Below are 12,796 nucleotides of genomic sequence, written 5' to 3'. Positions count from 1 at the left end.
TGACAACATGAATCAAGAGTTTTTATGGACACTCACTCCTTCTAATATAAGAGCTCCACTTCAAGGAATGTAGATTAAGGAAACTTACTAAAGTGTGTGTGTGTGTGTGTGTGTGTGTGTGTGTGTGTGTTTTCATGGAAAAACTTCTCCTAAAAGGGGAGTGGGAGGAATGGTTAAGGAAACCACTGTGTGAGAAACACAGACTTATCCGAACAGAATTTCAATGGCCATGCAAAGTGATATCCATACAAGAGAATAACATCAGAAAAGGTTTATGATATTGCTTTTCAAAGAAGATCATCAATTTATAGATTCAGAATGACTTGGATTATGTAATATGAATAAGTGAATGTACACATAAACTGGAATATAGTGCCTCATAAATAATAAAACACATTAAAAATAATTGTGTCCTGATAATTTTCTTCTTTAAACTTTACTGTTCTTCCCAGACTTGTGGGTTGTAATTTGTGCATTACTTTTATATTCTGGAGAGAAAAAAAGTCTCTATTTAGACATAATTTGAAATCTACATATAAATGCAAGAAAAGATAAAATACCCCTACCCAGCCCTAGCTGGTTTTGCTCAGTGGATAGAGCATCGGCCTGCGGACTGAAGGATCCCGGGTTCGATTCTGGTCAAGGGCACATGCCCGGGTTGCGGGCTCGATCCCCAGTGGGGGGCGTGCAGGAGGTGGCCAATCAATGATTCGCTCTCATCACTAATGTTTCTATCTCTACCTCTCCCTTCCTCTCTGATATCAATAAAAATATATTTAACTTTTTAAAAAAGAAAACATAAAATAATTGAATAAAAATTGCATGTACACATTCATGGTTCTGTAACTATGTAAAAATTGTAGTTAAATGGACTAACAGTGGAAATAATCATCATGCTAAGATTGTGAGATTTGGAGCTCTTTTCTCCACTTCAGATTATTATCTTGGTTTTACAACTTAAAGCTAATTGTTTAAAACATGAAAACAAGAGCTTTCTCGAGAAATCTCCAGCTAGCCAATCATGGCAGAACTCTGTCCTCAAAACTCACTTGTGTGCATCTTAACCTGCACGTATTCAGCTACGTGTTGCATGAGCAAAGCCAGGTGCAGGATGATGTGCTGGTGTTGAAAGCTCATAGAGACCTTCAGAACCCACCAAAAGCAAGCCTACATGTTGTTTACAGTCCTCTTAAAAATAAAGTTGAAAATAAAAATGACAAGTGTTAATAGTGTTCATTCTTGTACTGGGTCACAGCATTTTCCGTATTTTTCAAACAAACCAACAAGCAAACACTAACTACCAACTCAGTTCTGAGATAACTATCACAAGCACCTTCACCTAAGAGCCCCAGGGATCTCAATAATTGAACTTACCCTTTCAGATCATTAGCATTCTGTTTGAGCCCTTGCAACTCCAATGTGGTCTAGGAACCGGCAGCGCCAGCATCACTCTGGAACTAGAGATACCTACCAGGCCCCTCCCAGACCTGCAGAAACAGAGTCTGAAGTCGACCAGGATCCCAGGTGCGCTTGAGAAGTGCTGCACTAAACCACCAGTTGTCAACCTTGGTGCACACTGGAATTACCTGAGCATGTGGGTCTCACCACAGATTCTGACTTAATTGGTCTGGAGGGCAGCCTGGACATAGTTTTTAAAAGCTCTCCTGGTGTCTGTAATGTATAGCAAAGCCTAAGCAAGGCTTTTAGTTCTTCAACCCAGAAAACTCTTTGTTAGAAAGTTAGTTACATCTGAGCAATAGCAGGCTAGATGAACTGCAGAAAATGAGTCCTTGCAGCCATGAATAGAAGAATAATTTACTACCACAAAACCAATAATAATCATGGCTGGCTTTTACTAAGCACTTACTCAGGGCACTCACTGTGCTTAGCACTTTGCATGCATCAGCTCCTGCATATATCTATAAAGGAGAGACTATTATTATCCCAGTTTTCTAGACAAGAAGCATTAGGAATAAAATGACCATCGGACACCACACAACCAGAAGGAGCACCTGTGTGATCCTCAGAGAGAGTGCCTCCTTAAACTTTGCACCCTCAGGCCTCACTCACCTTTCCCCAGGTCCCATCCTTGAGAAGTAGGGCTCAAGTCCAAGGCTTGCCCCACACCATTACACTACACTTCCTTTAAAAATGGCCACCTCAACTGGAGCATAAGGAATTGTCAGCCAAACGTTAAAATCTGTGTTTATATATCCCTCTCTTGACTTTCAACACCTAGAAATTAGAGTCAGCTGCATCCTGCTTATCTCTGATTTTATAGGTTTAATGTGAATAGGTATTTGATGAGTAAATAAATAAATGAGTATTAACTAACCATCTGTCTTCACTGAATTTTGGTAACATGAGACTTCAGGAAACCTCCGAAGCCATCTTGTCTCCTGTCCTGCCACATGTGTCTAGCACTCATTCTAGTTCCATCCCATATACTCAACTCCCCTTGGCTGCTCTGGTGTAAGTCATTAGAGACCCATCAGCTGCTGACAAGGATGTGCTAGCTAGACAATGATGAAGAGCACAACTCACTCAGCAATGAGACTCTGCCAAGCGAGAGAGCCAGCCACCTGGGGGGAGCAAGCTTCATGCCCAAGGATAAGTAAGAGACTGGAGAACCAGAGTGGGCTGGGATGCATAGTAGGAGTTCAATAGGTAATATAATGTGGTCAGGGTTCAGTCTCTACCTAAAACTCAAACAGAGTGAGGCAACTGAAAAGGGGCCATGTCCGGCCAGTGTGCTCAGTTGGTTGAGTACCATCCCATGCACCAAGAGGTTGCCGGCTCGATTCCCAGTCAGGGCATATGCCCAGGGTTGCATGTTTGATCCCTAGTAGGGGGCCTGCAGAAGACACCAATCTCATGTTTCTCTCTCATCGATGTTTCTATCTCTCTCTCCCTCTCCCTTCCTCTCTCTCTTTAAAAAAAAATCAATAAAACACATTTTTAAAAAATGTGATGAGGAGACGAGCCCACTGCAGGGAACATCTGCTGCCATTGCCTACCCAGCACTGTCAGATGGCAGGAGCCCTTGGTTTTCCCCTTAAGGGTAAATGTCTGTCCCCTGTAGGTAGGTTGTATTAGTTATGAAATTAAAGAAAATGGACCAGAAAGCTCCTAAACACAAAATTCTGACAGTACATTTGCAAATGGTGTTGAAAATGAGAACACTGGGGAAAGAACTAAAAGCAATGATTTTCACTAGGGACCCATACTACCTTCTAGAGGTGTAGACATGGTCATTTTACAAGTTCCCCTGGTGAGTGTAATGCACAGCAAAGTCTAAGCAAGGCAGAGGTGTGCAGACACTATTGCACGTCACAATGATGACAGGGTGCTCCCAGCATTCACTGCGTACAGCCAGGAATACTCACTGTCCTAAGAGGCCAAGGCAGTCCCATAGCCAAAGCAACCTACATCCTGCCATACTTTCAGCTGTCCTGATGGCTCTCCATGTAGGTGAAATACTTGTTCATAATCTCAGCCTACAATCTACTTCATTTACTATACACTGACTATATGAGTTTTTACCCTAGAGTCCACCCAGACTCTGCTCTTTCATTTTCTGTACTCCTTATAAAGAATGACTTCTGATCTTCTTACTGTCTTTAAATCCAAACTTATGCATTATAAGTAGGTGCAAGCCATTAACCTCCACATGTTTTCTACAAAGGCATGCCCGGCCAATATATACTGAAATCTGCTTTCTATTATAAATTACTTTCCTTTTCTTTCTTTCATATTAGAGTTAGAATGTTCTACCCATTTTTTTAAAGTTAGTTACATAGGTAGGTTATATTAGCTATGAATTTCATTTCAGGGTGGTAAAATGAATAAAGCAGGTCTGGCCTTTACACCCTCACAGCTTTGGTCCGGAAAATGAAGCCATCCCAGCACCCATGACCAAGGGATCATCTTCCTCTAAAGTCTCAGCAAACCTCCAAACAGGTCTCCCTAGCCTGAACTAGACCATGTGCCCATTGTCTGAAGTGAGCCCAAGGACCACACCTAGCTGAACCAATCACTGTGGAAAGGAGGCAGAATTATCTTGACCAAATTAGACAAATCAGGGCTGAACCTCAGTGCTTGGGAGACTTCAACCCCCACCACCAATCAAGAAAAAAGAAAAAAAAAAAAATCAAGCCATGGCGGGTTCTCCAGTGCGAGAGAAATGTGGAGAGGGCTTTCAGAAAGACGGTACAGTGTCCACTACAGCAACTCCTCTTCCAGCGAAAGAGCCCGCTCTTCCTCCCCAACTCTCTGTCCACAAACATGGGCTTTTTGAATCAGACAATACAGCAAATGTTAATTTTCTCAAAGACACATAGATAAAAACTGGGCCTTATTTCTGGTCTCCACTCAACCTGAGAGCAAAGTTTCATTTTGTTTTACATAACCACAAAATGAACAGGTTTGAGGTATTCCTCCAGAGCACATTTCTTTCACCAGACAAAACTGAACAATGGGGACTTCTTTTCAAAAACAGCAAACCCTCCCTTCTCCAGTCTCCTGTGCAGCACTGCCACCTTGGCGCTGAGCCTTCCCGAGCCGTTTCCACGGCTCACCAGCACTAAAACAGGGACGTACATTCTTCCCACCACTCCCTCTTCCCTTGTCCACAGTAGACATTGCTAATCAAAAGCTGCACTTCTTGCTGAGCCCAGATGATACAGCCACAGCTGCTCTGGTCTTCATTGGCAGCAGGATGAAACCTACCAGTTCTCCCGGCAGAGCATGTGTTACATCAGGGGAGCTGGCAGGGAAAAGGCCCAGGATCTCAGTTCCGAAGGCCCCCTAACCCAGGACAGGCTCAGATTCCAAGCCAGTATCTCCCATGTTTGACTTTCTCAACTCTGACCATTCACATTCACTTCTTGTGATAAAAAAAGAAACATAATCAATGTCAATAGATGGACACTGGAGAAATTTACTGTCCTTTTTCACAGAAGGCATAGCCTTCATATTTCTCTAATAAATTTTTAAAGGCAGAGACTGAGCCTTAGGGCAGACACTGAGATTTAAAGCCTTCATAGAAAGCCAATAAACGCCTCCCAGGGGGCTAGACAGAGTGATGTGCGCTGGGCTTCTAAGACCCTTGGTCCAGCATTCCCTTACAACTGCAGTATGGTTCTGTTCTCACATGAAGGACACTGTCATAGCAGATGACTGCTCAGCAACCCAACAGGGAAATATAAACAAAGGGACACGTGCTGAGCAGGCAGGGGTAGAAAAATACACCAGGAGGAGCTGAGGTCAGATGAAGGCCAGTGGCAACAAGTTCCAACATGCTTGTTGCAGAGGGAAGCTGGGACAGGAAAGAACCCACAGATCTGCCCTAACTGGTTTGGCTCAGTGGATAGAGCATCGGCCTGCGGACTGAAGGGTCCCAGGTTCGATTCCGGTCAAGGGCATGTACCTTGGTTGCGGGCACATCCCCAGTGGGGGGTGTGCAGGAGGCAGCTGATCGATGTCTCTCTCTCATTGATGTTTCTAACTCTCTATCCCTCTCCCTTCCTCTCTGTAAAAAAATCAGTAAAATATATTAAAAAAATAAAATAAAATAAAAAATAGAATAAAATAAAATAAAATAAAATAGAACCCACAGATCTGGCCTAACCTCCACATCGCTAGGCACCCATGGGCAAGGCAGTGGCTAAGAGGGAAGCAGGGACCTTCCTCTGAGCATTCATGACAGACCCAAGCTGCACTGACTGCTTGAGGAGCATCAGCGCATGTAATCTTCCACACAATCCTCCGAGGAAGCATAACCGGCATGATGTATCTGCCCACATGATTTACCAGCCCTGGGGACCTGGCGAGGCCGTTAACCATGCCTTCTGCTCCCTCCTGGCCAAAACATGCCCAGTGAAGAGCCTCCCTAAATGTTGTAGAAGGCGTCAGGAGAAAGGGGGTCTCTTCTCTCTGGATCCTGCATGAGGCTTGGTGTCACCAAAGGCCATCTTTGCAGCTGTGTGCAGAGGCCCCACCCAAGAAGGAGACAATACATAGAGGGCCAGAGCCAAGGGCAGGGGGGAAGGAGAGCGCAACCTCACAGAGCACCTGGGTCCAGTGACGCCTGAAGAGAGATCAGTTAGTTACAGCAACACTAAATTCCCCTGTTGACCTAAGCTAAATTGGTTTGGGTTTCTACTGCCAAAAGCATTTTAATATTAGTTAAGACTATTATGTCAGGACACAAGTGCACAGCATCCTTACATGAAGTTTGGAGGGGGCCCATGCCACCCACCTCCTCTTACATTTTTAAACAGACGAAGACTCAGAGGCTCAGAGGGGGAAAGGGAATAGCTCTGGTCACACAACTGACATGTTCCTGTTAGTGCACCAGTGTGACAAAGAATGACAGTTAAGGCTGGTCCCGACATGAGAAACAGGAAGCAAAGGCCTTGAGCAGTGCTCTGTCGCACAATCCAGGGGGGTGTTCACGTCTGTGATGAGTCGCAACAAATCGCAAGTCTCTCTGTGGACCTGGCAGGTTGACTGTTGAGGGAGCACAGAGAAAACACAACTTGCTCCAACCCCCTAACATCCCAACTAGGAAGCCTCGTTAGTCAGGACCCCAGACACAAAAGAGAGGAGACCAGTGACAAACTGGCTCAAGTTACAAAAGGAACTTATTGGCTCACATAACTGCAAAGTCCAGAGGGAAAAATAGCTTCAGGAAAGACTGGGTCCAGGAGCTCAAATGGGATCAGGACGTGTGGGTTTCTCTCTTCATCTATCCCTCTATTTCTCCACTGTGTCATCACCATGGGGAGGTCAGCATCTTCCCACACAGTAGCAGACAGCTGCCAACAGCTCCTGGCTTATACCATATCCCCTCAAGAATGCTGAAATCAGCTCCTCAGATCAGCCTGGCCACACGCCCTTCTTTAACCCGATCATGATAGCCAAGGGATGGGACAGGCTGACGTCCAGGCCCAGGTCATCTGGCCTGTTCGGGAACCCAGGGCAGGCAGTGGTAGCGTCAATTGCACCAAACTACATGTGCAGAATGGGGATGAGGAAAAACCAGCCAGGAGAGACTGGGGTAGTGTCTGTCCCAAGGCGAAACAGAAGCATGGTGGATGTGGTAGGCAACCTCCAAGATGGCGCCCAATGACCCCCCCCCACACACACACACACCTCTTGGCACGCACACTCATGTGTAGACCCTCCCATATGAACAAGGTTGATCTATGTGACAATGGAATGCAGCAGAAGTAATCGTGTCTCATTTCCAAGATCAGGTTATAAAAGAAACAGTGGCTACCATGTCAAGGTGTATTCTCTAGCTTGAGTTACCCAAGAAGCCAGCTGCTGTGTTGTGAGCAGCCACGTGGAGAAAGCCCACAAGGCAGGGAGCTGAGCTTAAAAGTGGCCCCTCCAGCCCTAACTGGCATTGCTCAGTGGTTAAGAGTGTCTGCATAGCACCAGAGTGTCACGGGTTCGATTACAAGGCAACCAAAAGATGCAGTCTTTCGTGAAGCTATTTTTCCTCTGGGCTTTTCAGTAATGTGAGCCAATAAATTCCTTTTGTAACTTGAGCCAGTTTGTTATTGGTCTCCTCTAATTTGTTTAGATGTCTCCCTCACATCGATGCTTCTCTCTCTCCTCTCTCACTCTCTCTTTCCTCCCTCCTTTCCACTCTCTAAAAATCAATGGAAAAAAATATCCTCAATCCTCGGGTGAGCATTAAAAAGAATAAAAATTAAAAAGTGGTCCATCCAGCCCCAGCGAAGTTTGCAGGTGACTGCAGCTCTAGCCAAAGCTTGACTACAACCTTGTGAGAAACTTAGAGCCAGGACCATCCAGCTAAGCCATCCCAGATTCCCAACTCACAGAAATCCTGGAGGATCATATATGTTTGTTGTTTTAAGGTGCATGTTTGGAGATAATTTGTTATGCAGCAAGAGATAACTGATACTATGAACAGAAAGAAAAAATGTATCCCCAGAAATGGACAACCCCGTTCACTTGCTTCTCTCAAAGGTACCTCTCATGTCAATATGTGTCTTCTTTCTGTGAACACTTGTCTCATAGCCTGAGTTCTCTTCATTCAATGGGAAACAGGGCAATCAATTACTTAGGGAGCAAGGCGTACCCACCCTGAGTATAACGCTGCTGCCTCAGAAATGAGCAGCCACTTGGGCCACACAAGCACTGGCTGGTTATATGGCCCTGATCATGGTTGAGCCATGACAACATGAAAGGAAAGCCATTAATTCTGAGCGAAAAGAGATGTGAAGTAAAATGATGAATTTGTTCAGGGATGTTTCAGTTTTATAATTAGCATATACTCAGAACCAGTAAAACACTCATACACACAAACACACTCTTAGAATACTTATAGCAAAAATAATTTCACTTTTTTATGTCCAAAATAGCCTAGTACTTAATTCTTTCTGCACCACTGCTGTTAAAATGTAACTTTTGATGTGGCAGGGTTTCTTAGTAATATAATTACCATACTAAAGAAAAATGATAATGATAGTTAACACTTATTGAGCATTTATGAAGCACATTTATTGAGCTGACATATGGTCTCTCATTTTATTGTGCAACAACCCTAGGAAGTGGAGAGTTTTCTTATCCTCAATTTAAAACTAAGGAAATAGAGACATTAAGTAACTTGCTCAAGGTCACACAACTAATAAGCATTAGAGCCATAGTCAGACCCCCACAGTCCAATGCCAGAATCCTCGCCACCAACCATTAGGCTAAACCACTGGCATTATGATACCTGCTACCTGAACACATGTGGACCTGAGAACAGGGTGCCCCAGTGCTCACAAAGGCCTGGCCCACCCTCGCTGCCCCGCATGCTCCCACCTGAGAATAGTGACAGCTGCTCCTTGTGTAGCAAGAAGAAAGCTTGACAGGTGACAAAGATGAACTGTGTCTGGAACATGTCAGCAGCTAGATTTTTCAAAATGTACACATCCAGCCTCCTTGTTTGCTTTCTTCCTTTTTTTTTCCTGAAGTATTTGCTTATTTTACAAATGTTCCTTCTACCTGCAAACTGTGAATCTTCAGGCACCTTAAACGCTTAGCTCCCCCATTGTTTAAATGAGGAGACTTCAGGTCATGATACTGCTTAGTTAAGAAAAATGTTTCTACTCCATTGCTGCGAAAATTTTTCCTAAGAATTATCACAGGCTAAAATACACTTCCTATAAAATATGCTTGTAATAGCTCGCTGGTGTCCAGAACCTTATGTACTTCCACACAAACTCTTTCTCACTCAGTCCTCCCATGTGGGTAGCTTAGCCTCGCCAGGTTATTAATGGGGAAGTTCACACTTGTGAAGGATAAGCAGTTCACCCAGAAACTCGCCATCTTCACACAATGGAGTTGACTCCTAACACAATCCAAAGTGGCAGGGAATATAAGTCTGTCTTTCTCTGATGAATCAGAACCGCTCTCTATAGACCGCAGCCTGTACTGTGAGCAAACACCATTCCACCACAGAATCCTGCCGGGCCAGGTGAAATGGTGGCCCAGCTGACAAAATGCCAAATTAGGCATTTGCTGTAGTCATTTAACTGTCTCTGATGCTCTTGAGGTGTCATTTTAAAATGTAGAGAAAGGAGAGAAGTTCAAATTAAAGTTAAATATGGGACCAGGGTGCCAACTTTCAATTCCACATAATAACAATTACATTAGTGCCACTCGCCCTGACAGCACAGGGACGATAAATGCTGCTGCTGCAAGTTTACTTAACTCCCGACTCCCTCGCATGTCCTGGTCTTACTTTAAAGTAGTTTTACATTAACAACCAATAAACTGTTTATCTTACCTAAAATGGGAGAAAAACTGGACCCACTCAAATGTCTAGCAAATGCTTATTTAATATGACATTAATTCAGTGAAATGCTACATCCAGGCATCAGAAACAGTTAACATGAAGCTTAAGTTGGGGAGAGAGGCAAGCTAAGCAATGACAGGCTATAGATGTTAAATATAGCCCATAAAAGTATCTTTCCATGTGAACAAATTCCATAGAGATGCGTGTTTTTATGGGAGCTGGGATTTTGGGAGGTTCACCGTATAGTTTTCTTAATAAGATATAAACAAAGTCATAGAAAAATAAAATGGTTCTTAAATAAAAATAGGCTCAGCCATACTCTTAATTAGGGAAATGCAAATGAAAAATAGTCTGCCAGCACCATGTTTCACCTGCATGCTATCAAAAGCCCAGATGCTGGAGCCGACCCCTGTGGGCTGCTCGGTCACGCCCTCTCCCTGCTGCTGTGGAACGTAAGCTGGCTCAGCCTCCATGGAGGGCAAGCTGAGGATCTCTCCACTGAGAAAAGCACAGAACTCTGACCTGCTATTCTACTTCCATAAATTTTCCAACAAATATAGTCGTGCAGGAGCAAAGTAAAAAACGCAAAGGTTACTCACAGTGGCATTATTAGAAGTAGCAAAAGACTCAAAACCACATTAATGCCTGGCTGTTGGCACACCGGTCAAATGAATTCTGGTGCAGTCAGACAATGAAATATGACTTACTAAAGATGGCAGCCCTGTGCACAACACAGAACCGTCTCCATGATGTACAGTGTGTATTAGACACACCACCACTGTGCATTAAGGAAGAAAAGGAGGAAGGGAGGTGCAGAGGGAGATGAAAAGCAAGTACACACATCCAGAGATGTGTGCATGCATGGACATCTCTGGAAACAGTAACATCGCCCATCCCCTGGGCAAACGTGGTCACTGGAGATTGCACACTTTAACCATTTATATGCTTTGTATTCTGAATCATGTGTGTACATATTATTCAACATGTATTCAATAAAATATTAAAATTTCAAATGCATAAATTTTATTGCTACTGGTCACAACACTTTTTAATTAAACAGTGTTGGTAAAGGTGTGCTTGGGCTTTAATAAGCCTCCCAGGCCCACCCCCAGTGTCTCTGCCCTCCTACCTTGCCAAGGCCTGAATCTTCATGATGTGCCGCTCCTCCTGCTCAGCCACCTTCTTCTTCAAGGTGTCGACCTCTTGCCGGAGGACAGCCGAGTGCTCCATCTCACCATCCAGCAGGCTCCGCAGTGATCTGGAAGAGGAGGGCCCATCCGTTCAGATGCTGTGAACCCAGAGCCCATCGAGCCCAGGACACAGTCATTTAGTCAAGACCTAATCATTCATTTTCCACAAGGCTATGCATAAGCCATAATTCTAGTCTATCTCATTACAAATTCCTTTAAGGAGACACCAAACTCTGCTCAAAAGCCTCAGAGTAATCATTAGCATGAGCCCCGGAAAAACTATCTGTGGCCTAGGCTCTGTGTCCGCTATAACCTGTGGGCAGCTGTAATCAAGAGAAACGGTGAGTTGAGAGAAGAGGCAAGCCCCTTCACAGACATCTCACCCAAAGGTGCAGCACCTTAACGGAGGCCACTGTGTCACAGCCACACTGAAGAACAGAGTTAACAAAGGAAAGGATGCCAGTTCAAACCAAAACAATAATCTGAGCCATCAAAATAGAACACAGGCTCAGATTACCTGACAGATGTCTATCCTCAGTTCCACTTCTACTCACAAAACACACTTTGACCCTGACCCCTGCCACCTCCAGGTTAAACAAGCACATAGAGAGTTTATAGAGCTGTAGAGTTTGACATTGCACGTGTCATATTTTATTTATGTCTGGAGTTGGTTAACCCTCCAAAACACATGCACTTGTGAATCTGCCATCCTTGGTCTTAGACAGCAGCTCGTCCAGAAATGACTGTAAGTTAGCACCTCGGAGTGAGCCAAGCCTGGTCTGCTGACTATCTACTTCACTGACCTCAAATGACTATTTCTGGGAAGTATTTACTGACTCTTAGGCATCTCCCTCCCAAATCTAGATGACACTTGCCTTGGGACATCGAAATATAAGCAAAAGTGTCTGACCTCCCACCCCCACTGTTCACCATACTCTCCAAGACTAGTGAGAGAATTCCCCTCTTGGGCCTGGGACTCCAACACAAATCATGGGAGGATGTTTCTCCTTCTCTGGGAAGGAGAAGAAATTAACACACGGTGATTACTGTTTCTCACAAGATAAGACAAAACCTATGGCTTCTTCCATAATAGCTCCAGCTGGAGCAAAGAGAAATCCTGCAATGTCTACAGCCCTTTGTTGAAAGTTTTCCTGGGAAAATCGTGCTGTCTAAAGATCCTGTTTTTAAAAATTCTCTTTTGTTTTAGAAATCATGCTTGTTTGCTTTTGTATGCTTCCATAAAGGATGAGGGAGAAGCTTGTCAAGCAGGCCCCAAAATAAGGTTTAAAAAGGAGAATCATGATGACATGTCACCACGGAGTCTTAATTCCTGCTCTGAGTAAAAAATAAGAGAGTGACATGAGCACACGCTCACACACGCACGTGCACACATACAGGCACCCGACCCACCCTAACCCCCAGGGAGGCAGGCAAATCCCTCTCCTGACCACCTTGCAGCCTAGACAAGGTCTGGCAGTCGAGAGGCTCCCATCAGGCAGCCAGGTGGTAGCGACACAGATGATGCCTGCCTAGTATCTAGCACTGGTTTCAACAGGGAACAAAAGACAGCCCTTTGCCCTCTCAATGTCTGCACCTGAGCTTTTTGGAAAGTCAAACGAATTCAAGGACCATCTTGCCCAAAGTACCCGTTAGTGGAAAAACTTTAAGCCAAGTATTCCAAGTGCCTGGAACATGGCAGATAGGCCCTCAATTAAAGATTACTCACAAAATTGCTTCACTGGGTCTGAGGGTGACCGTTAAGGGTACATGGGGTTCTTTTTACATCATG

At 44.4% G+C, this 12,796-nt stretch overlaps 1 protein-coding gene across 5 annotated transcripts in view; it reads right to left on the bottom strand.

Moving 5' to 3' along the window:
* SNX29 (sorting nexin 29) overlaps positions 1 to 12,796 on the bottom strand; it is a 580,852-nt gene that overhangs the window by 426,657 nt on the left and 141,399 nt on the right. For all 5 annotated transcript variants that reach the window (XM_080678985.1, XM_080678988.1, XM_080678984.1 and 2 more), the window contains one exon: positions 10,947 to 11,075. In XM_080678985.1, coding sequence (XP_080535111.1) covers positions 10,947 to 11,075 — 129 coding nt within the window. The remainder of the gene's footprint in view (positions 1 to 10,946; positions 11,076 to 12,796) is intronic.

This window comes from Plecotus auritus (assembly GCF_963455305.1).
Source record: "Plecotus auritus genome assembly, chromosome: 7".
Taxonomy (NCBI): Eukaryota; Metazoa; Chordata; class Mammalia; order Chiroptera; family Vespertilionidae; genus Plecotus; species Plecotus auritus.
Note: the sequence above shows the minus strand (reverse complement) of the source record. Positions and strands in the feature narration are given on the sequence as shown.